This window comes from Artibeus jamaicensis, unplaced genomic scaffold (genome assembly GCF_021234435.1).
Source record: "Artibeus jamaicensis isolate MK-2021 breed Jamaican fruit bat unplaced genomic scaffold, CSHL_Jam_final scaffold_537, whole genome shotgun sequence".
NCBI lineage: Eukaryota > Metazoa > Chordata > Mammalia > Chiroptera > Phyllostomidae > Artibeus > Artibeus jamaicensis.
Window position 1 is genome coordinate 5127310 of NW_026522047.1, and position 23491 is coordinate 5150800.

The 23491-nt window shown below is 44.7% G+C and overlaps 1 protein-coding gene across 8 annotated transcripts in view; it reads left to right on the forward strand.

Annotated features, from left to right (window-relative positions):
* Positions 1-23491, forward strand: part of SPATA5 (spermatogenesis associated 5) — a 183110-nt gene that overhangs the window by 18268 nt on the left and 141351 nt on the right. For all 8 annotated transcript variants that reach the window (XR_008390277.1, XM_053658393.1, XM_053658394.1 and 5 more), the window contains exons 10-11: positions 5458-5612; positions 19359-19568. Coding sequence is in view for 7 of the 8 variants with exons in the window: in XM_053658393.1 (XP_053514368.1) it covers positions 5458-5612; positions 19359-19568 (365 nt within the window). In the remaining variant the exon portion in view is untranslated. The remainder of the gene's footprint in view (positions 1-5457; positions 5613-19358; positions 19569-23491) is intronic.

Below are 23491 nucleotides of genomic sequence, written 5' to 3' on the forward strand. Positions count from 1 at the left end.
GCTGCTGGTCGGGGGACTGTGCTCTGAGAGCTGCTGATCTAGGCCAGACAGCGCTGTGAGCTTTGAAGGTTCTCTGTGACTGATTTAAATGACCAGGTTAGATTTAGGGAATGCAGTTCTCGGGCTACGTCCGCTGATTGAGAGTTTCTTCCCAGAGTTCTTATGTGACAGTAGTGTAACTGTCCCGAACTATGTCATTGAACTCTCCTGCTCTGTGAGAGGGTGCATGTCCACCTTTGTTCTGCAGGTATGTACCACGGTGTTGAATAGAACTTGAAAATGAGTTCTGAAAGATAGGCCACGATGAAGGAAACAGTTAAGAATTAACACTTAAGAACAGAAATAAGCGTATAGACAAAAGGTTTCCCTACAACATCCGCCTGCTGTGGTCCGTGGACCTGTGTGTTCTGGCCGCTTTTACGTATTGCCTGTCGGCTGGTGTTCTTGCCTCCTGACTGCCTTCTGGTTGGAGAATTGCTCTCATTAACCAAATGCGATGCACAGATGTCTGAGTATCACATACAGTGAAGTGATTCTGAGTTTCACAAAACCTACACAAACTGCGTCGCTGATTGTTGTTTGCAAGATAGAGCCCCGGAGGTCCAAATCCCCATGGCACGCGGTCGTGGGCAGGCTGGCCACCTCCCCAAAGCCTGGCAGAGGGGCGCCACCCCCCCCCCAGCGTGCTCATTCTCAGCTCCCCCAGTCTGTCCAGTGTTGCTGAGTGGTCTCTATAACTCCCACCTTTGTCTCCATAATGAGTGTGGAAGTTGGAAATCCGCAGTCATGTTGCTTTCAACACCCGGATCTCTTGCTGTGTGAGCAGATACAATACTAATAGGGCCGGGCGTGAAACTTATTTTCAAATGTTATGTGTCCTTTCTAATTAACTTCTGCGCTGGAGCTTGATTTGATATGTCGTGACCTGTCCAGAAAGCCTGGTCCTCTGGACCAGGCTTTGTAAAGCACAGAGCAGCTGTGGTTTGCAATGTTCCGTCTCAGCCGGACAAGCTGTTTACGAGTTCAGCTCTAACATATCCTGACATGTAATGTCTGTGTTTGTACTCCTCCGGGATTAGGCTGCCTTTAGAATTAATTAGTTGCATAGCCTTTTATTAATTCCCTCAAAATTTATAATGTTTTAAATTAACAACCTAGATAAGCACATTACACTTTTTTGGAAAACATGAAATGTTAATTATGTAGCAGAGACATGAATTATATAAACTCAGCTGAATGTTCGAAGATGCTTAGCAACAGTGTTTTCCAAATATAGGGATTTATTATAAATTTGTCCTTCTAAGGCTGCCTGAGCCGTTTCAGGAGCGTGAACTCAGTAGAGCTGATTTTTCCGAGAGGCGGACTTGGACATTCTGGTTCCAGTCAGAGAAAGTATTTGCTTCACTACTCTCCAGACTTACCTGTAGCATTCTTGTTGATTACACATCATTTCACTGTGTTCGTATCAAATACTGGGGCATTGGTGAGACAGCGTCACGGAACAGGAAGAATGAAATTCACATTTAAACAAGGATTTTACCATTGTTACACTCAGGTCGGGGTCATGAGAAGACTAAATCTAATGACTATAAGATACCTTTCTTCTGAGTTGGAAAATTTTACCTGTCTTATAGCAGAGTCCTGAGATATTGATGGCTGTTAGTCCTCCGTCCTGCCTGTTAATAGCTTATTTTAGTGGGAATTTATGGTGCATCTGCTTTGTACAAAGTATTTAACTCTTACCAAAGGTTCTCTTTCTAACATTTTCCACCGTGTTTGGAATTCTTCCAGTGGTGTTTTCTAAGTTGGAATTAAAGTACCGATTTTGTGAAAATTCAGCCTTTTTAAACAAAGTCCAGGGACCTAGTGGAGCCTAGTGGCAAGCTGTGGTGTAAGTTCACGCAGTGGCACTGGCCCGAATCAACTAGCCGGCAGTCTCTGGGCAGCCACGCACCGCTCGCCCCCGGTCCCCTGGCCTGCTGGGTAGGGTGACGCACCCGGTTAACAGTTCTTCGGAGGTTCAACAAAGGCCGGCGGCAGTGGACGTGGCTCATTCAGGCCCTTGGTGAGTAGGGCCTTTCTTTTTAAAAAAGTTTCATATGTTTATATGTATTTATGCATTTGCAGAAGCTTATTTGAATTTTGGCAATATTTCTGGTATTTTATGAAGCACTTGTGGTTATTTTAGTACAAGAGACACTGGGGAAATTTGGAAGATTCTCTGCCCGGCTAGAGTAGTGGTTTTTACTAAACCTGGATCTGTGAATGTCTTGCCGGCCAGTAAGAACATGTGGGCTGGAGGCGGATGTGGCTTGTTTGGGGGCCTCCGTGACAGATTTTCCTCCCGAACCAGAGTCACAGCCTCTCCCCTCCCTGCCTCCCTTGTGACACCCTTTGGAAAGCGGTGGCAGCCCCGGGTGGTGTGGCTCCGTGGGTTGGGTGCCCCCCCCACACACACAAAGGGCAGGTTGTGGGCCAGGCCCCCAGGCGGGGTCCTGGGGGAGGCAGCCCGGGTGTTTCTCTCCCTCCCTTTCTTCCTCCTTTCCCTCTCTCTAAAAGTAAATAAGGAAAACCTTAGAAAGGAAACAAACAGGGCAGCACTTCAGAGCAGACCTGGCTCCTGTGATCAGCAGAGGTCACACCGGTGACCTTTAAATGGGAATAAAGCCAGAACCCCCCAGGGCCTCTTGAAGGCCCCTCCTCGGTCCTTTCTGTGCACGGGCAGTGGGGGTGGGACGCTCCAGGGACGTCCTAAGTGACACCACCTGGTCTCTACCTCATACTGAGTTGAGGGGCGTACAGACTCCAGGTACACAGAATTTTTCTGACGTTCTGATATTTTGAGGAAAGCGCACTTTACAAGGGGAGCCTTGGATTTCGTTGTGCTTGCTGCAGACTCTGTTCTTCAGTATACCATTAGGTAGTTTCCCGCTCCACTCTTAAAATTCAGATCCGAGATTCAGATGCTCACGTTTCCTGTTCCTTCTTCACACAGTTGTCCACAGGCTGGGTAGTAATTCTGAAACAGCACTGTTATTCCTGGAGTCAGTCGAAGTTCATTGTTAGTTTTTAATAAAGGAACTTAATTGCACTCTCAAAAAGAACATCATTATTTAGTGAGCATCGGGTATAAAATTTTGGGATGCCGTGTGCGTGCGTCAGGATGGTGCCTGCCGACTGGGGCCGGAGCAGATGGCGTTGAAGAGCGAGCATCCGGAGTCAGGTCCGCACACAGCTGAGTCTGGGCAGCTGAGTCTGGGCAGGAGGGGTGGCCGCGCCCTGGAAGGGAGGGGCACGAGGGGGCAGGCGTGCCCGGGGCAGTTTGCTGTCTTCCTTTGTCTTGTTTTCTATTCTCAACTCTTTAGAGGTTGGAAAATAAAATAATGAAAACAAAATGACACATTTATTGTTTAATTAGCTACACCTGTTTCTTTGTGTCAAAGATTGTGAAGAGCAGGGAAGTATTGCTTCTGTTTTTGTTTATGTTTTAAAAACTTTAAACATAACAAGGAAAGGACATGTCACCGAGTGCTTGCTCTAAGCTATATTTCTCGATGGCGTACATGTGTCTGTTTGCTTCTCTGGTTAATTGTTTACTTCTGCTTTAAAAATAATGTGTGTTTTTTAAAAGTTAGTTTCTTGGCCTAGATCCTGGTACATCCTTGTGAGGTGTGGCAGGTGTCCCCTAGTTTCAGCCTAGCTCGCAGGAGTTGAAAGCTGGAAACGTAATTCAGAGAAAATAGATTTTAAAGTTTCCACTGAATGCGGTAATGGATGGCCAAGGAGGCAGCTGATGTAAAGCGACACCTGGGCCAGAGGCAGGCCTGGCTCCAGGGGGCGTCCGTTTTTGCTGACACTCACTGAACATCTGGAGGCCTGTGACCCACAGCTTGTTCTTTCTTCCTTTCTGACAGGCTGCCACACTTTATCTTGTCACGTATCCACAAACAAATGACCACAGTTGGATTAAGGTTATTTAAAACGTGTTTCTTCGTATTTGTAAGAGTGAACTCTTTAAGCATTGGGGTTTTGTCTTGTTCTAGCACCTCATGGTCTCAGGTGTTATGTTCCTCTTGTCCCTGGGCCTTAGCTTGCTCTTCTCTCTGCCTGGAATACTCTGCTGCCTTTTTGGCCATGTTATTGGTTTAATATCAGTTCATTTTTTTCAAGTCTAACTGCTTGAATTTGGAGGCACCTTTTAGTCTCTCCTCATTTCTGAAATAAAGGAATATACTGATGATTTCTGCGACAGTTGTCTTAAACTGCCACTAATGCCCCACTGCGGTCGACGTCCCTGCCATGACGTGAGAGGAGATGAGCATCTCCTTGCCTTCCATCCTTTCTCCTTCCGACGTGTGCGTTGTGTGTGTCACTGTCCTCTGTGCAGTTCAGCTTCGGTGGCACCCCACAGATTCTCCGGTCATGTCTTACCAACTCCATACAACATGGCCACCTCTCATTTGGACACGTTAAGTTTTGTCGTGTTCGTCACAGCATTGACTTTTGTGCTTTACTACTTGCTAATTTTTGAGAACTCGGGACTTCATGTTCTGCCTCTCCTGTCTCCCCGTGGACCCAGCACTCTTCTCCTGTTGCCCTCAGAGACCTCAGGTTCTCGTCCAGCTCTGCATTCTGTGTACGTCGAAAGCACAGAGGTTTTGTTCTTTTATAAACATGGAGTTGTATCGTGATGCTGTATGTCCCTTTTAAAACCATGTACTGTTGCCTTCCCTTTCCAGACCTTTCTTCAGATGAAAATAATAGGTCTTCTTTATTGTTGATCTTTATGCTTACATGACATAAATGTGGCCGGAAAATGATCAGACCCCTTCCCTTTAGTTTTTCGTACTGCAGTTCTGGTAAGAGGGAGGTGTCTGGTCTAAATTAGACATATTGACAGGTATTGCCGTACAGCCACTTGGGACCTGAAGAAGAGTAAGATTCTTCTGGCCTTTTGCGTACTTCCATTTATAGAAGATTCTTTGTAGGAGCTTCTTAAATTCTTTCAGACCACCACGCTGCTATTTGATACAACACAACGCTGTTACCGAAGTTTTACTTACTTTGTTTTCTATGCTACTACTGCACCATTTAGTATTTCACCCTTTTAAAAGAAATTCTCGAAACAGATTATGTTGATGAACCTTTATGGTCGTTTTTGTAGATGTCGTTTATAAGTTTGATTTCACACTTGTAAATTACCTAACCTTTTCATACTTCGCATCGGTTTGTGGTCGTTTCCCTGCCAAACTAAGCACTTGGGGGTTTGCCTCCATCCCCCACACTCATCCACCTTCCTCCCCCCCCCCCCCCCCGGCCGTCCCCACCCCGACACACAAGCACAGCACCTTGGAAATGCTCTGACATGCGTGAGGTTTGAGCTTGTTGTCAGTGGTGATGGTTCAGTCTGTACTTGGCGGGTGGAAGGTTAATCTTGCCTTGCTTTTCCCTTTGCAGGTCTCCGTGCCTTGCGGAGAGTCCTGAAGAGACAGCCTGGCCTCCCTGACAGCAAGGTGGCCGGGCTGGTGAGGGTCACGCTGGACGACTTCTTGCAGGCGATGAATGAAGTCGGGCCCAGCGCCATGAGGGAGGTTGCCGTGGATGTTCCAAACGTGAGTCGTTCGCACCCCCTTGTAGGCTGCACTGCGTTAAACTCTGAAAGGGACAGGGGCTCTAGGGAAACTGCTTTCCTAGGGTAAAGTTGAAAAAAGTTTCAATTTATACTAATAACATGCCTCTGCCTCTGGACTTCTTGTTAATATATTCAAACTAGAGCTACAAGTTTGGTAAGGTATTGGCCAAACATCTTATAGGAAATACTCAGTTGGCAATTTGGAAATGCGGTTTTGGAATTCAAGAGGAAGCCAGGCTCCAGTGTTTTATACTATTAAAGCATGGCTGGGACCTGCGGAGCTGGGACCTGTGGGGGTGGGGGTGCTGGGGAGGTGCCTCTTCTGTGGGGACCACTGTGTTCAGGGCTGAATGGCCCTGTGATTTTCTTTAACTATATTAGTACTTCTAGAGAAGGAGCAGTCTTTACTACACTACTACGTGTTATGAAGCGTCAGAAGAGCCATTACAGAAGTTTGCTTGGTCACAGACCGTGCGGGGCAGAGACCGTCCATTCGCAGTGTGGTAGATGGCAAAAAACGACCGCAAATTCTTCCCATCACCGTGCGTCTGCCCTTTGCACCTCACCTTTGTAACTCCCACCGTAAAACAGGAGTCAAGTTCCCCACCCTGGTACCTGTGCTTGGCTGTGGACCTCGGGAGCATGCTCGAGAATGCTGGGGGCTTGCCTTCCCACAGGTCTCAGCCCCTGTGTCCGTCACTCGGGTCACAGAGGAAGGATGTGCTGGTTCCTGGGGACGAGAGACCATGCAGGGCAGAGGCGAGCCCTCTCAGCTGAGGCCCTCCCAAGTCCAGCCCTTGGGCTGGGCCAGTGGTCAGGCACGGGACAGCCCTCTGGACTAGCGTGTCCCAGCCGGAGTTGGCCTGGAGTTGACACCGGAAGAGCCAGCCGGGAAGCCCTCAGAGTTGTCTGAAGTAATAGATGTCTTTTGTTTGGGGCCACTGAATGTTGGGGTGGTTAGCAAAAGCTAAGTGATACAGACACGTGTTAACTTCTTACATAATAGAACACAACTGTTTTGTAAACTGAGGCTGGGAAGTGGTACCCTAGGGGTAGGAACATCCCCAAGGACTCGCTGCTAGTTTAGGCCAGTTAATGTGGTTTCGAAATGTTTTTGAAACATTTTCAAATTCACTGCTGAACTTACAGCTTACCTTCGGGGTTTTTTAGAAGCTCTGTTGCAGAACATGCTAATTTAGTAAGAATAATTTGATAAATGGGGTTATGAAATAATGATTGATGTTGGGTTAGTAGAAACTTCTCATTTCTTTGGAATTTATGGTCTAAAGTTTGGGCACATTGGTATGAATACTTTTATTTGCAGTATTTATCTGTATTTTATTAGCTACTTTTGCATAGTATAATGGGTCAGATAGATGCCTACCCATAAAATGCCACATGTTTCAGATGATAGGGTTATAAATCAACGACACCATCCAGAAACACCTCACTGTGTAAAAACTGGAGGAACTGGGAAAACGCGCAATGAGGTTTTACACGTGAAGTCGCTGCCAGTGGAGAGCGCGTCTCCACAGTGGTTGTCAGCTCCTGGGCCCGCTGCGCTGATTTATTCACCCCAGGACCTGGCCCTGTAACTGCGTTTTTAATTGCGCTAATGAAAGGTTTTTTCCTATATTTTCTTTTGATACAGTATTTACAGTGCATGGACTTGTGCCATTTTCCACTTGGCACTTTGTGGTCTGGCCTCGGGCCACGGTGTCCCGTGATGTGCTCACGGCCGAGCCCGCACCGCCGGCCCTGGTCCAGGGGGTGGCTGGACTGCCTTCTGCGCTCACCTCGGGCTGTAAAAGGGCTCCCGAGAAGTCAGCGTTTCTGTAATTGGGTTCCCGAACTTCACCCTTCTGATTCCTGGCTACTGCATCTACAAAAACATCTCCAAATTACTTCTGCAGAAAGTTTAATGCTTATTTTGCTATAGAAAACGTGTTTCAAGTAGGTAGTTAATTGTGAGCATTTTAAAATAGTAAATTGAGCATTCAGTATCTTTTGAGAAAAGATTTTAGTGTGTGAAATTATAACCTTGAAATCACACTTGCCTAGCTGTATTTAAGTTTGAAAGAAATGTCTTAAGATGGGAACGTTGCCAGTTATAATATAATACATTATTAATTTCAGGAGACTGTGTTAGCCACTTACTTAAATTAATGTTTCCTTTTTTTGGACGCTCTGAAATGGTGATTATACCACTTGGTGTATTAAAAGTCAAATGTATTTTATAATTAATTGGTGATTAAAGTCAAACGTATTTCTTTACCACAGGAATTCTTAGAATCCCTGAAAAGTCTAATACATAGTGAAAGTCCCGTGTGTCGCCCAGAGATAGCAACTGCTAATATTTTGTTTTGGTGGATTTTAAAATTTGTTTGTGTGCATATACATATCTTAATATAGTTAATCTTCGGGTATAGTTTTATTTTCTGCTTTTTTCACTTAAAATTATATGGTAGACATTTTAGTTTAAAATTTATTAGCTGACATCTTTTTAATGACTGAATAACAGACTTATGTATATGAGCTGTAGTTGTTTTATCCTTCCATTTTCAAACACTTAGGTGTTTTATTTTCTGAAATAGTTATAAGCATGTTTTTGTCCAGTCTTTGCATTTGTGATTCATAGAAGTCGAATTGGTAGAATATCTAGTTTGGTTTCTAGAAAGGTTATTCTAATTTATAACCATGTGATAAAAATTTTTAATTACAAAGAGCTTAAGCAAAATCTTATTTTATTTTCACTTTAGTTCTTTTCTTCTTTACTTTCTACTAGAGTTTGTTTTCTTGACCGAAGAGGTGCTCTTTTATTGTGAGGAGTAATACTGGGTAATATTTAGACGCATAGAGATTTTAAAAAGAAGATGAAAAATAACTATAATATGCCTTCTCTTTTCTATAAAAATGTTAAATTTTTAGAGGAAGGGTATAGCTAGATGAGTTTTTAATGGATTTTAAGTTTTAGAGGGCGGTTTCTTTTTCTTTTTATCCTTATTACTTAGCATGTGACTAGTACCTAAGAGATGGCCAGTCAACATTTGTTGAATGAACGCGTGATATAATTTTTCATGAAAAAACATGTTAGATGGTTCATTTCAGATACATCTGAAAAAGTATGTCACTTTCTTCTACACCAAGGGACAATATAGTTAGTCTATTATTTCCCACATGTAACATTCTTCAGATTTTCCATATTTTATAAAGCAGCTGATTTCTAGAGTGAATATTAGCCCTTATTATTTGTTCAGTGAATATAACATTTTTGTAATTAAAATGCCTATAATAGTGCTAAACTGTCTATTATGGAAGGATATAGAATAGTCCCTTATATTTTCTGCAGAAACATGTTTTCTTAATGTATTAAAAATTCTTACTAAGGTAAAGAAAAAATAATGCTTTTAATATTTGTATTTGTATATTACCTTTGTAATAATAGGTCATTGCATACACGCCCCAGCCATTATCACTGGTAAATAACATTCTTAACCAAATATGTACAAATTAATCTCTATCAAGTTTAATTCATGTATGCATCTTGACCACCGCTCCCCGTCCCAGGCTTTGCCTGTTTCATTTTATGTAGTTCTAGGTTGTCCCTTATTATTTAGAAATAATCCATCTTTATACTGTGATACTGCTTTTGGATTACAGTTTTCCGAATTTGGACATTTGGTTCAGAGTAACCTAAAAGCCAATAAAAAGACAGGGCTCTATTTTCATGTGAACCCGCTTTTGTGAAGTGGACTGCGACCAGAACCTCAGGACTAGCTGTGTGGCCCCAAACCCACTTGGCAGCGTGGGCCCAGGTCCAGCCTCCAGGTGGTGGGCGGTCACCGAGTCACCGAGTGAGCAGAGCACGTCGTTAATTAAATGAACACTGTCTGTTCACTCCCTTTTTGGGCAGTAGCAAACTTCTTAATTGTATGAGTAACCAAAAGCCTGTCTGTTTCACTAATTACATATTCAAAATTTACTGATGTATTTTCATTTGGCACCTTTGCAGATGAGAGCAGATCAGCAGAATGTGACCAGCCAGGTGAATTTCATAGGATGAGCTCGTTAGCATTACTTCTCTGTGCAGAGATTTGAATTAAATAGTTGAATTGACCATAATTACAGTTCATTCTTCATGTACCCCCAGGATAATTAGATGGAATGTATTTGAGTTTCTATATTTTAAAAACAGCACTGTGTTCTCTATTTTCCTTATTTTTACAGTTTCGGAGGGTTGAGGGTTTCTGCGATGCCTCCCTAAGTAACAGATTGCTGTTTTTGGAATAGACAGTGCAACCGGTGGAAACTCTATTAAGTCCATATTGGTTCTTGGCAGGGCCCTGCACGCGGCCTCCCTGGATCCGGGCTCTTGTTGTCTAGACAGGGGAGCGTCTCCTGTCACTCCCCAGGTCCCAGGCTTCCCTGCCAGCCTCTCGTGGGCGTTGTTACAGTTTTCAGTAATAACAATCGAACAGGAAAGCACACTCGGGAAAGTAGGTTACTTTTAACCAGGAAATACTCTGTGCCAGAATCAAGATTGTAGTTTTAGCTTTATTACATATTTTAGAAGCTTAACTCTTTCGTTCCACTTTTCTTTTTATAACTTTTCTCAGGCCTCTGTAGGGGCAGAAAGGAGGAGGTAACAAAGGTTCGTGGAAGAATCACCAACTTCCATTCTCAGCTGTGATCCTGGATACCTTTGGTGAAATCAAACTCATTCCTTTAGATTATAAATGGCAAATTCAGTTTGCAGTTTCTTACGGGTGTCTTCTTTGGACTTTAGGAAGAGCGCTGCGCTTGTACGTGCGGGTGATCAGTACTCAGTAGAACTTGCTGAGCATTTGCTGAAACACCGACTGTCCCTGGGAGCAGAGGGACCCAGGGCAGGGTCCGTCTTTGGTAACAGCTTTATTGAGATATAATTCACGTATCAGCTCGCCCATTCAGAGGGCTGACTGGGGGTCCAGTCTACTCCGAGAGCTGTGCCGGGCATTCTCATCATTTCCCGTCCAAGAAACTGCCTTTAACCGGCACTTCCCAACCTGCCCCTCCTCTCTCCAGCCCTAGGCAACCAGAGGTCTGTCTTTATCTCTCTGTAGATTTGCCTATTCTAGACATTTCATATCAGTGGAATCAAATATGTGGTTCTTTGTGACTGGCTTCTTTTACTTAATTTAAAGTCTATACTGTTCATTCACTTTGTATCATATATCAGTACTTCCTTTTTCGGACAAATTACATTCTATTGTATGGATATAGTACATTGATTTATTTGTTCATTAGTCAATAGATATTTGGATTGCTTGTACCGGTTGGCTCATGAACAGAGCTGCTATGAGCATTCGGACATTTGTACACACCTGTTCTGGGGGCAACATGTGTCCAGTAGCAGAGCATCTGGGACATCGGTGACTGTTCAGCCTCTGGAGAGAGTGGCCGCGCCCCTTTGCATTCCCACCAGCAGTGCACGGAGGGTCCCTGTGTGTCCACAGCCTCGCCATTGCTTGTCGCCGTCCGTCTGTTTTATGGTGGCCACCCTAGGAGGTGCAAAATGTATGTCACTGTGGCTGTGTTTGCATTTTTAGTGGCTTTTCATTTTTTATTTGGCCATTTTTGTGCATCTTCTTTGGCGAAACGTCTATTCAGATTATTTGTCCCATTTTAATCAGGTTATTTGTCTTTATATCACTGATCTGTAAGAATTTTTAATATATTTTAGATAGAAGTTCTTTTTTAGGTCTGTGGCACCTGACAACAGAAATCTCTGATTTGTAGTCATTTTCTCCCATTCAGTGAACTGTGACCTTTTGAAAAAATCATATTCTTGATAGTGTCCTTTGAAGTACAAACATTTTGATTTTGATGAAGTCCAATGTATATATATATATATATTTCTTGTACGTGATTTTGGTATCACATTTGAAAAACCACGGCCAAATCCAAGGGCATGACGGTTTTCCCTGTAATTGCTTTGAGAGTGTATAGTTCTGGCTTTCACAGTTAGCCTTCTGACGTCACATCGCTGAACTCCCACTTCATCTGGGTTCCTTTAGTTTTCCCCTGACGTCCTTTGTCCCTTTTAGGATCCCATGTGCATGTAGTTACCCGCCTCCTTTGAGTCCCTTGGGCTGTGACCGCGATTCCACTTTCCTGTTTTCAATGGCCTTGGCCCTTTGGAGGTCGACTGGTCAGGTCTTCGCAGGATGCCCTGCAGTTTGAGTCTGGCTGTTTTTATTGTGGTTAGGCGGGGATTCCGGGTTTGGGAAGGCCACAGAGGTGAAGTCCGTTCTCCCACAGCTTCAGAAGGGTGTGGTGTTAGTTTGGAACTTTAGTTATCTGGCCTGCTGGCCATCATGGGCACCCAAACAGTTTCAGCCGAGGTGCTGCCGGCCGGCATGTTTGTCCTCAGGGGCCCTTCTCGCCGTGTTTAACTAACCTGCAGCCTTCCTCTTTACTGTGACTTCAAGGCCTCTGACTGCACTTTAGATTCACCTGAAGGTGGTGGGGAAAGGCCGCTGAGAGGCAGAGCAGTAACCAGTCAGGGGAGGGCGGGGAAGCCAGAGCGGCCCTCTTACCAGACTAGAGTCTGGAGTTCAGCGTAGCCACCTCCCCCAGTGGCACTGCTGTCCCTCTCGTGTGCGTCTCTTCCTCCCCAGGTGGGCGAAACAGTGAGGGGTGCAGCCCCCTTCGTCCTCTTTGATTGCCTCGCTCCTGCTCAGCTTCCAGGCCAGTGCTTAAATGTCAGGGTGTCTAGAGCACTGTACTTGACCCTCTGGGGCCCTCCAAGGCCTCTTATGTGCTCTTATAATGTCCTGTACTTTTTCTAGTTTTTAATTTGAGTAATTATTGGTGTATTCATGTAGCGTCTGCCTCTTCATCCAGACTGCAAGCTGCATGATGTAGATAGAGATTGTGTCAGTCTCTTGCATCCTTCATCTCTCACTTTGTGTACTCTCCCTGTGTGCCCAGAGCCCAGCTCAGCATCCAAAACGTTACAGCCTTTTGCAGTAAGATGAACATATCTGAGGGAGGGAGGGAATCAGGAAAAGAGTAAACAAATGCATATTTGATGTTGAAACCTCTGCCATCTCCACCTCTGGGGGTCTGACACCTGTCATACACCAAGCCCCGGGCTTATTGGGAGTTATGAAAGGTAAAGTTAGGCAGCTTTTATCCTAGGGTAGGTAATTTTGCTCAACAACCTGCCACATAGGCTTGCACAGTTCTCCGAGACCGGCTTCACCTTTATCATCGTATTCAGTATACGCTTACTACAAATCTCTAATTTCTCTAGACAGCCTCTTCCTCCAGAACCGTCCTGTCCCCCTTCCGCCCGGCTCTCAGGCTGGCCCCGCCCACTGCATTCACACCCCTGCCTGTTCCACGGAGCACAGTCAGCACCCAGGGACCAGTTTAATTATGAGGAAAAATCTTTCATCCTTTTCCTAAATAGTGACCATTCTTAAGGCTGTGCTCCAAGGCTGGTTTTCCGACATCTCCTTTTCCCTTTGTCCTCAGTCCTCTCTGCGGTCCAGCCGAACGTCAGTGCCGTCGTCCTCCCCTGACGCTCTGGCCCCCTGGCCAGCACTGGTACTCGCCCCACGTGGGGGCTTCCTTTCCGGTCTGTAACCCAGGACGCAGAGGCAGCGCTGCTGAGGAGTCTGCTTGCACGCGCTGGCTCAGCTTTCCAGCACAGAGGGGCCTCTCTCTTCCCTCCAGCTTAACAAAAACTTGGAGCATCGCTTCGGCCAGTCTTGGCAGGAGAGGGTTTTCTTTCCGTATCTGCAAGCATTTACTGTCAACCAAGCATCAGAGGAGATCAGAGGGAAGTGCTTGAATTTATAGCCCAGTGTTCGGGACGGATCTGGGCTACAAAAGTCACGCAAACTGTGTGTCCTCTTGCACACTTTTCACAGGATGTAACTACACGCACCACTATGTGCCCAACTCTGCCTCCTAGTTTTCTCCTGCTACCTCTTGCCAGGCTGTCCCCCTGCCATTTCTATCCTTCTGTTGCTTTATATTTAAGGTAGTACGGAGAAGTGTGCGTCTGCCTGTCGATTTATCCCTTTCCCAGGCCCCAGGCTGCTGCAGTGCACAAGGCGCTGTGTTGGGGAGGTCCTGTGTTGGGGGGTCCTGGTGACTGACACTTCCATAACAGAGCCCTTCATTCGGCCATCATTCGTGCCCACCCTCAACTCCCAAAGAGGAAGAACAGAACTAAGTTCATTTAAACCTTTTTACTATTTGAATCATTTTTTTCTAGGCCTTTTATATGGTTTATTCCAGTTTGGAGGCATTTGGTCCTGTGTTACCTGTGGTTGATTTAAAATTCACTTGAGAAACATGTTGTGTTGCTTAGCGCTTGGGAGTAGGGCGGCCGGTAGACGTCCCCGTGTCCGCTCTGCCCCTGTGTTCTCTCCTCGTTTCCTCTGTCCGCCCTCCTCCTCCTTTCCCGGGCCGCTCACTGTGCCGGAGGAAGAATGGCAGGCGTTCCAGGCGGCTTCCTTAAATAGTCAGAGCATTTTCTGCTGATCACAGTGAAATTATTGATGGTATTTGGTAAATTAGAAAAATACAGAATATTTCAATGAAATGTGAAGAATCGTTTTAGGTAAAACTTTGTATCACTTTTATGATGTGAGGTTTTATTTTTTAAAATTAATAGCACTCTTTTTCATTTAAAAGTTTCCATTTTTTATATGAGATTTTTTTTCCTGTACTTGTTTATCTGTCAAAAGTCATTTTTAAACGCTGTTTTTGGAAGGGTTACCATTTTGAGGTTGGACTAAGGTGTAAGTGTTTGTAAGGGGAGCTCACTCAGGTAGTGACGTGTTGGGTAGAAAGGTTCGACCTCACGCACCACGGGCTCGCCGAGGGCAGTGCAGAGTGAGCTGTTCCCGTGTGCTGGGGCTGTAATGACAGTTTAGGGGTGGAGTTCAGGGTCAGTGTGATGAGCAAACCGACCACGGCATATTTGTCTTGAAGTTGATCATGTTTTCTGTGTTTTGGGGGATATGTTAATTTTTGTTACTTGAATAATTCCTGTATCTTAATGTTTTCCTGTACAAACTAGGACTTCCAGAGGCATCTGTCTCCCGTAGTTTTTACAGTGTTTCATTGAGCCGATCATGAGTTACCAAAGAGCAGGGTCACCCAGGTCAGTGGCAGTTTGCAGTTAGTGGCAGAGTTGTGGTTGCAGTTTTACATTTGCTCTCACCTGCTTTTTTAGCCCCCTGCGCTCTCTTACCCATGAAGTTGTTAGGTATTTTGAACCCGAGCTTGTTTATATGCAGTGGGGGTGAAACAGGCAGAGGGGACAGCGGAGTCCAGAGGGAAGAGACAAGGACAAACAGCACAGGACGCGGGGCCCCTGCCACCCTGCGTGTGGGGCGCTGCTCCAGGTTTCCCTGGCCTCACGCCCCCCGCCCCCCCCGCTCCCCCCCCCCCCCCCCCGTCTTGACTTTTCAGAATCCACATGTCCGTGGGGTTTGTACTTTGAGTGAAATTTTTGTTTTTAATCAATGGGCGTGGGGGAGGGTACTTGTCATTTCAAAATATAAAGCTAAAGGCTCTCACTTATTTTCACTTAGATCTGAGAATCCGTTTTGAACACGGCTGCTTGCTAACGTGGCTTTTCCGCCATTAAAGCAGCAGGCATCTAGGAATGTATCGTTTTTCTTTCGGGTCTTGGAGGTGGAGTTTCCTCACCTCCTTTCCTTCTGCATTATGTAGCTTCCGTAGTAGTTTGGTATGTTGATGATTTCAAATCAAACTGAATGCGCTAGTGTATGGCCCAGCAGAGAACTCGGAGCAGGCACCAGCCCGCTCACTGCCGCCTGGCAGTTGGCAGTCCTTAATGGTGGGACTCGTTAGCCTGAAGGGACAAAATGAACAGTATTTTTGTTGTAATATTTTCTATAAAAATAATACTTTCAAAAGAATTTTCGTCCCCGGCAGTGTACTCGCACAGTTCTCTGAGACTTGCTTCACCTTTGTCATTGTATTCGGTATATGCTTATGACAAATCTTGGCACCCAGCAAGCAGGGGGGCGCACAGGTGTGCGGAGACACTGGTGGCCCCTCTGGAGCTGTGGACCTTCTCACAGTGACTCCCCGCGTCTGCAGTCCACGCTGTGGGTTCCATTTGCTCCCGTTGGATCTGGTTCGTACAAGGGTTTTTCTGTTTTTTCTTTCGTAGCCCGATCATCAGTGGGTGTGTGGTTTGAGGTTTTGGGTGTATATTGTTAGATTTTTGTTCACAAAGTAGTGGGAAATGTTTAGCAGGGTGGGGGTCGGGGGTGGGAACATCTCCCTTGGGAAATTTGCCCCCCTACTCTGTGGTGTTTGCCAGCTGTTCCTTCTCTTCTGACTTTACTACTAATTCAAGGAGTTACAAAGCCATCTGCGAGCAGCTGTTCACTGTTTTCATTAGGGCAGTGATTTGGGTTAGAATGTAGGAATAATGTGGCAGTTATGATAGAGTGTTGGAACTTGAGTAGAAAGGGAGAGTAGAAATTTTAAAAAATGTAGAAGAGTGTAGGAATATTTGCTAAAAGATGAGAGAAGGACTGGAGGTGGGTCAGTGACCGACCAGTTTCCGAATTCCCGCTCAAGTTACGGGGTTTTATGGTTTCGTGCTGGTGTGTTCTCTGCCAGCCTGACTTTTCCATGGCACCCTGGGCTTGGAGACTCTTCTATGCAGCCGTGAACTCCTTAAGCTGATTTACATTCATTTTGAATTCATGTCTTAGCTATAGGCCTCATTTATTGGCACTCTGGTGCTGAATTAAAGTTTAAAACTTACTTGCCTTTAGTTTAAGAAATGTAGTGTCCAGACAAAATGCAAAAAGAACAAAAAAAAGATGGTAATTAGATATTGCTTGTGAACCACAAGTATGAGGGTTTGATCTTTTATCTTTTGTCACTAATTCTTCAGAATATAACTTTATTATCATGTTTCAGACCTTTAAGTAAAATAATATCTTGTGTTTATTAAATAAGTACTGTGTGCCTGGCAAAGTGTAGCTGACTTAATAGATAGCATACTGTTTAATGCTTACGGTAATCCTGGGAATTGTAGGTATATAAAATTGAGACTACAGTATGATTTCCGTGAAAAAGCTCACAGAGATTCATGCACACGCACGTCATTTTGAAAGGTTAGAAAGTTCCCCACCAAAATGTTAACAATGCTGGCTTTTAGGTGTGGAGGAAAGGTAATTCTATATTGTCCTATATAAATTTTTTAAAGATTTTATTTCTTTATCTTTAGAGGGGAAGGGAAGGAGAGAGGGAGAGAAATATCAATGTGTGGTTGCTTCTCGTGGGTCCCCTGCTGGGAACTGGCCTGCGACCCAAGCATGTGCCCTGACTGGGAATGGAACCGTGATCCTTTGGTTCACAGGCCTGCCCTCAATCCACTGAGCTACACCAGCCAGGGCTCCTTTATAATTTTCTATAGGCTTTGCTTATTATATATCAGTTATCTTTACGATCATATGCGGTGGGGATTGCTACTATTTTCAGTTTACACAGCCTTGGCATGTCTTACGTATGTGCAACAACTTCCGGGTCTCTGTCTGAACCATCTCACGTGTTTGGGGACTATAAAGTATTTTATATACTTTCAGTAGTTTTTGGAGTAATTTGTGTGAAGACATATTTTATGTCTTTAGACAAAGACCATATCTTTTAGGATGTCAAGATGACAAATGTTGAGCGTATGATCTCACTCATCCTTGCACCTTTATAGCCCCTAAGACAAGTCCAGCACGTAGAAGGTAATTGGAAGTGAATTGATAATTAGGTGGATTCCTTGATTTCCAGACATGTTTCTTTTTTCTTTCAAGGCGTCTCTCAATTACACAGTTGCCCAGAGTCTGAGCCCTGGCTGCTGCCCTTGGTTCCTTGTTCCTTTTCTCCACGTCTCCAAGTCCGACTCGTTCTCGTTAAAGTGGATGAAGTGGTTGAGATAGCAGATTGGCATCGTGCATCAAGGGACCGAAGAATAAGAATGTCCACTCATTTTAATCTAGTGATCTTCTTAAACTAAACCCCCGGAGAGCAATTTAGAAAATAATTAATTGAGCTCAGGATTAGGGAGTACAGCATTCTCCTGGTTCTGTAGACAAAAGAAAAATGGCTGAAAGACCATGCGGCTTCAGCTGGGAAGGTCGTCTTTTCCTGATATTAATGAAGAAACAAGCATCCCCCCCTCACTTTCGCATTTGTGGGTTGTTTTCTGACTTCTCTTCCTCTTCATTTCCTCTTGCCTGTTACTTGTGGGCGGTGCCCAGTACCCGCAGCTCTCTGCTCCTGGCCCGCAGTTCCGGTGGGTCTCGTGGGTTCTGTCCTTCGTATGTAGTGGTCTCGTGGGTTCTGTTTGTGGTGCTGACCTTTCACCTACTCAGACTGTTTTCATCTTTGAATATGCTGTCCTGCATTTTAATTTAGAAAATCTAGTATGTTTATTTCCCTCCAGAAGATTCTTTTTCTGTGGTCCACATTCTGTTGTCAGTTCCTCTCCACACCTGTACCTGTGAACTCTCCATCTTTCTCACTCCGCCCCCGATCCCTGCACTGTAGACCCGCAGTGTCTTCATCGTCTGCACGTGCTGCCCCTCACTCAGGCTCGTCTCTGGTTTGCAAGGATGTCCGTGACCAGTTCACAGCTGGTCTCCCCGCCCCCTCTCCCCTCTGAGTTTTGTCAGTCTTCCTGACGCGCAGGTCAGACCACGTCGCTTTCCAGATCGAGCCCTTCCCGGAGTTTTAAGGGAGCAGAGAGATACTCGACTCCTTCATCTGGTCTTCAGGGCCCTCTGCTTCTGTGTGGCCTCAACTCACGGTTCTAATTTCACTTCTTTCCCCGTTTGCTTTTCTCTTATCCTTGTCCCACTTCCTTCTCTTTTCTCGTACCTTGGCCTCTACCCGACCACTTGCCTGTTTTCACATTTCCAGATCTTGTCCGTGCTGCAAGCGTTGGATTTCTGATTTGCGCTCTGGCTGGAAGCAACCTCTCTTCCTGGGAGCCCCCAAGGCCTTTTCTGTTTCTTTGTTATGTGCTTCGTTAGGGTCCCTTCCCATGGACTGTGGCCATTCATGTGTGTGTTACCTGTGGTTGTTAAGTTCTTCAAAGCCCGTGTTCCTATGTCTTAATCATCCGCTATGTATGCCTCCCTTAATGCATACTGATGAAGTAAATGGTATGTAAAGAGTATCTCGTTTGGGGAGTATTTCATAGTTGAGGGAAAGGAACAAAATTTTGAGGGTATTTCATTAATATGCCAAAGACAGAAAACACCGTGTGTTCCATTAAGACCTACAGAAGTATATTCGCAGGTATTTGCTAAAAAAGAAACATATGAAATTACATATATAGACAAGAGCTTGGGTCAGGGATTCAGACCGTTTTGGACAGGTGGGACCTAGTGTTTACAGCTGCCCAGGAGAGAAGGCAGACGCAACAGCATGTTCACTCACTGGAACAGCCGTTTGTGTAAGACTTGCCAGCAGAAGTATTCTGTTTGTCTTTAGCATTTCTCTAATATGCAGATTACATTTCATGAGCTCCTAATTAATCTTGATAGAGTTGGAATTTCTTTTTAGGATTTTTCTGATTTGTACGTGATTCTGTTCCCTTTCTTGCATTTCTTTTTTTAATTTTTTTTAGTTCTCTGTTTGTCCTGGCAAACTTACATTTAGGAAATGTTCTGTTTTGCAGGTATCCTGGTCGGATATAGGAGGACTGGAAACCATCAAACTGAAACTGAAGCAGGCTGTGGAATGGCCCTTGAAGCACCCGGAGTCTTTCACCCGAATGGGTGTTCAGCCACCTAAGGGAGTTCTTCTGTACGGGCCTCCGGGATGCTCCAAAACAATGATCGCCAAGGCACTGGCCACTGAAAGTGGACTGAATTTCCTGGCCATAAAGGTGTGCTGTAAAGTTCTAAATTGCTGCTGTCTTTTCCTGGCCCCCAGCATCCACCCCGTGATTCCGTCCCTTCAGAAAACATGAGAAGGTGACTTAGGAGTCGCTGATTTTCATCTGAGGTTGACAGCAGTGTAATAATAGAAGGAGACGAGGGACGAGCGGTTAGTGTGAGCGGTCAGCGCATCGGGCGGACATTCGAGGGTCCCTCCAGTTTCTTGATTCTCAGTGTTTCTTACACTCTTGTGTAATAGGAACTAGTCTTTTTCAGTTTTTACATTTTTAAATTGTACTGATCACTTTTAAATTGTGTAATTGATCAAGACTTAATTATAAGTAAATAGGATTGTGAATTTAATATTTATATACATAGGATTTTCGGGGAAATCAGCTTTACCACTTTATATAGTAAAGCTAAATTTCTTAAAGAAAACTTTTGCTCAGAGAATGCACACGGACACTGTTTATACTCTGCAGCGCGGGCGCACATTTTGTTTGTTCACCGCCTGCCGTTACTTGGGGTAGATGATCCTGTTTGATATGTTGTTATACATCTACCTTAGGAACATATATTAACTTTTTATGAGTGTTAATGGAACACAGTTATGTGGCCAGTTACCAAGTATACATACGTAAAACCTTAAGTCCACTTCTGTGGACTTTACCATAAATATATGTACTTAAAATACTAAATCCCAAATTCATTTGAGAAGAAGTAAGTGGTAATAATGTTTTGATATCAGCAGAGACTTTTTTAAATAACAAAGTACATTTTCTATCTTACAACACCGAAATCTTTGGCAGCTTGAAAACACAAGACTCATTTCGGAGCAGAGTGTGGGTTTTCTACCTCTTCCCAGTTCTTGCGCAGTGATAGGCAGCGCTGTGTAACCGTTTACTTTTTAAGCATCAGTATCTTCACAGCCCCTGCTGTTTGCTGTTCCATTGTCTCCTCCTCCGTGGAGGACCCTGGACCGTGCAGACCGAGGGGGAGAACTTCCGTGAGGGTCAGCTAAGCTGAATCCCAGCCACAGTGCTTAATGTTGGAGGGACGGGCGGTTTCGAAGTTTCCAGAACTGAGTGATTATCCTCTGGTTCCCATCCTCTTAACCTCGTGGGAGCGAACAGGGCCGTCTTACCACCATTTGCTACTCTTCACCGCTGCCGTCTCTGCTTTCTTGTTCCTGCCGTGTCCTGTAATCCTCAGCTGTGAATGACAAACTTCGACTTTTCCTGTCTACCAGAAATTTGAACTGTTTGATGAGGACGTAGCTCATAGTTATTTGCTCTTGAATCTCAAGGAAGATTACATGTATTTTCTTATGAACCAGCACCTCACTTTTCGTGACCCAAGATAACAGTTCCAGATGCGACCAGGACTGTCCTCTGGCCTCTCCTAGGATTACTTAAAAATATGTTTATTACCATTTTTGAATATGAAACTTTTCATAACTTGACATAGCTTCACTTTTGTCTTTTTTCAATGTGAGAAAATGATTCAGAAGGTTCTTTGAAAGGTTTATGTTAGACACTATTCCTGTAAAATAACCAACCATGTGTTCAGCTTTTTTCCCTCAAATTTTCTTGTTGACTGATTTGAGAGAGGGGGAGAGAGAAAATCGCTGTCTTGTTCCGCTTCTCTGTTCATCAGTTGACTGCTGTGCGTGCCCTGACCAGGCATCAAACACGGCACCTTGGGGGGTCAGGACGACTCCACCCTGCGGAGGCCAGGCCGTGGTCCACTTCGTAACCAAGTTTTTAATGCCTGTAGGTCACACACACAAAAGCTAAGTGATGTTAAGAAATTTTCTTAATAACTTTCGTTTATACTCACTTAGAGATTATCACAGCCTACTTACTAACTTTTATTTAGTATGGATTTTTATTCAGCATAAAATTTATTGTAGTTTCACAGTATTATTTTTGAATTTGGGTGGAGGATATATTTAATGAACAGTGGGTGTTTATTTTACCATTTTTTCAACTTTCTTATATGTTTAAAATTTTCCAAAACTAAACGCTGGAGGAAACATGTCAAACCAATTTGCTGTTCCTTGCACTTTCTTTGGTGCACTTGTCTTGGTCTGGTGGTGCGAGAGGCGGTGAAGCAGCCTGCGCAGGGGAAGTCGGAAAGCTGGGGACTCGTGTTGTGTCCTGTCTCTTCCCTTCCCCCGAGACAGAAGGCGTGTTTTGGTTCCGACATGCACGTTTGTGTACGAAGGGTTTCAGTGTCATAATTCAGTTTGAGCTTTTTGAAATAACAAGTCTTACATGTTTTGAAAGTAATCAAAAAAAAGTAGTCAGACACGGATTTTTTAGCTAGTTGGGAAACTCACGTAATGGAGATATGTTGATAGGAGGGGCTCCCTACCACTTTCTCAGGGTTAACTAATTACCTGTAATTCCCAAGATAAAGAATTGAAAGACTCGAAACATTTTTGCCTGAGTTTATGGAAGTATCTCTCCCTGCATCTGTGCGTCTTGTGTAAATAAACAGTGATTGAAAGATGCGCGCTCTCCTGGGGGTTGAGATGTCACCCTGGCCGGTTGTGCGGGCTCTTCACACCCTTTGGCATCTGTGTGTGTTGTGTGCAGACGGGAGCACTTGACAGATGCTTAAGTGTAGCTTGTCCTCTGGATTAGTTACGTCAAAATGTTTTCCAGCTGAAATTTCCTCTCTGCTCCTCTCTTGCTTTTGTCTGGAGTGTTACCATAGATTAATTACCTGGGTACAGTGGGGCTGCTTTCCTGGGAGCGCCCCTTCTGATTGTGGAGGAAGGGGGACTGGGCCTTGGACGGGGACCATGAGCAGCACCTTTGTCAGCTGCGTTGGTACCAGAACGCAGTGAGTTTAGTGCACCCTTGACTATTTGGGGGAGATTTTCTTCTGACACTGGTTTCGTAGAGGAGTTATACAAAATACAGTGTATTTTCAGGAAAACCTGTATTTTATTTGAAGCAGTGCACAGCTTAAAGTAACTGCTTTTATTTATTTAACCAGATCCCCTGTCATTCTGTTATGACAGGTACAAGATAATATGAATTTGGTAAGCTCCAAGTTCATCTTTAAGCTTTTGTTGGTAGGCTAGTCTAGAAATCAGAGCGCTTCTATTTTGTAGATGTTGCCCGGGAAACTGCACAGATGCTGCTTTTGTGTCCAAGAAGCCTTAGGATTGGTCTGTAGGGTCACAAATAAATAATGATGCTTAAGAAGGTCCGGTGACTTTTCCAAGGTCCAGTGGTGGTGATAGAACTAAAGTTTTATCTCAGGACTTTCTGACTCCGGGGCCTGAGCTCCGACTCCACTGTATTATAGGATCTTTCATTTTTCTCCTTTTAAAAACAAAACTTGTGTCCAGGGCTTTTCTCGTTAATCACACCACGTCACTGGTGAAGGCGGTTCAGGCTGTTTCCATGGGGCAGCTTCAGAGCAGTGGGAAGACGGGTGTTTCTAGGACCCAGTTTAAAAATTAAATTTTGTGTCTCTTACGAGGGTGTCCAACCTGCAGCCTGCAGGCCGAATGCAGCCCGGGATGCTTGTGAGTGTGCCCCACACGGAACCGTAAACTCGGGTAAAACGTTGAGATTTCTTTGTGAGTATAAGTCACAGCGCACTTAATGTGTGGCCCAAGACAGCTCTTCCTCCAGTGTGGCACAGAGACACCGGAAGGTTGGACACCCCTGCCTGGGAGAAGGAAAACTGAGAAAAATAATGTGGATTTGGGCCGGAGTTGATTGAGTTAATACGGAAGGTTAATCACTGCCATAGAAACATGGCATAGAGTACATAATACATAATGTAGAATATAGAATAAAGTAGCAGTGCGCGGGCAAAGGCTGGTGGTTGAATGAAGTGGAGCTTGCAGTTGACCTCTTCGTTTATGACCTGTGCCCTTGACAATGAGCATGTGGCAGTGAAGAGAGCG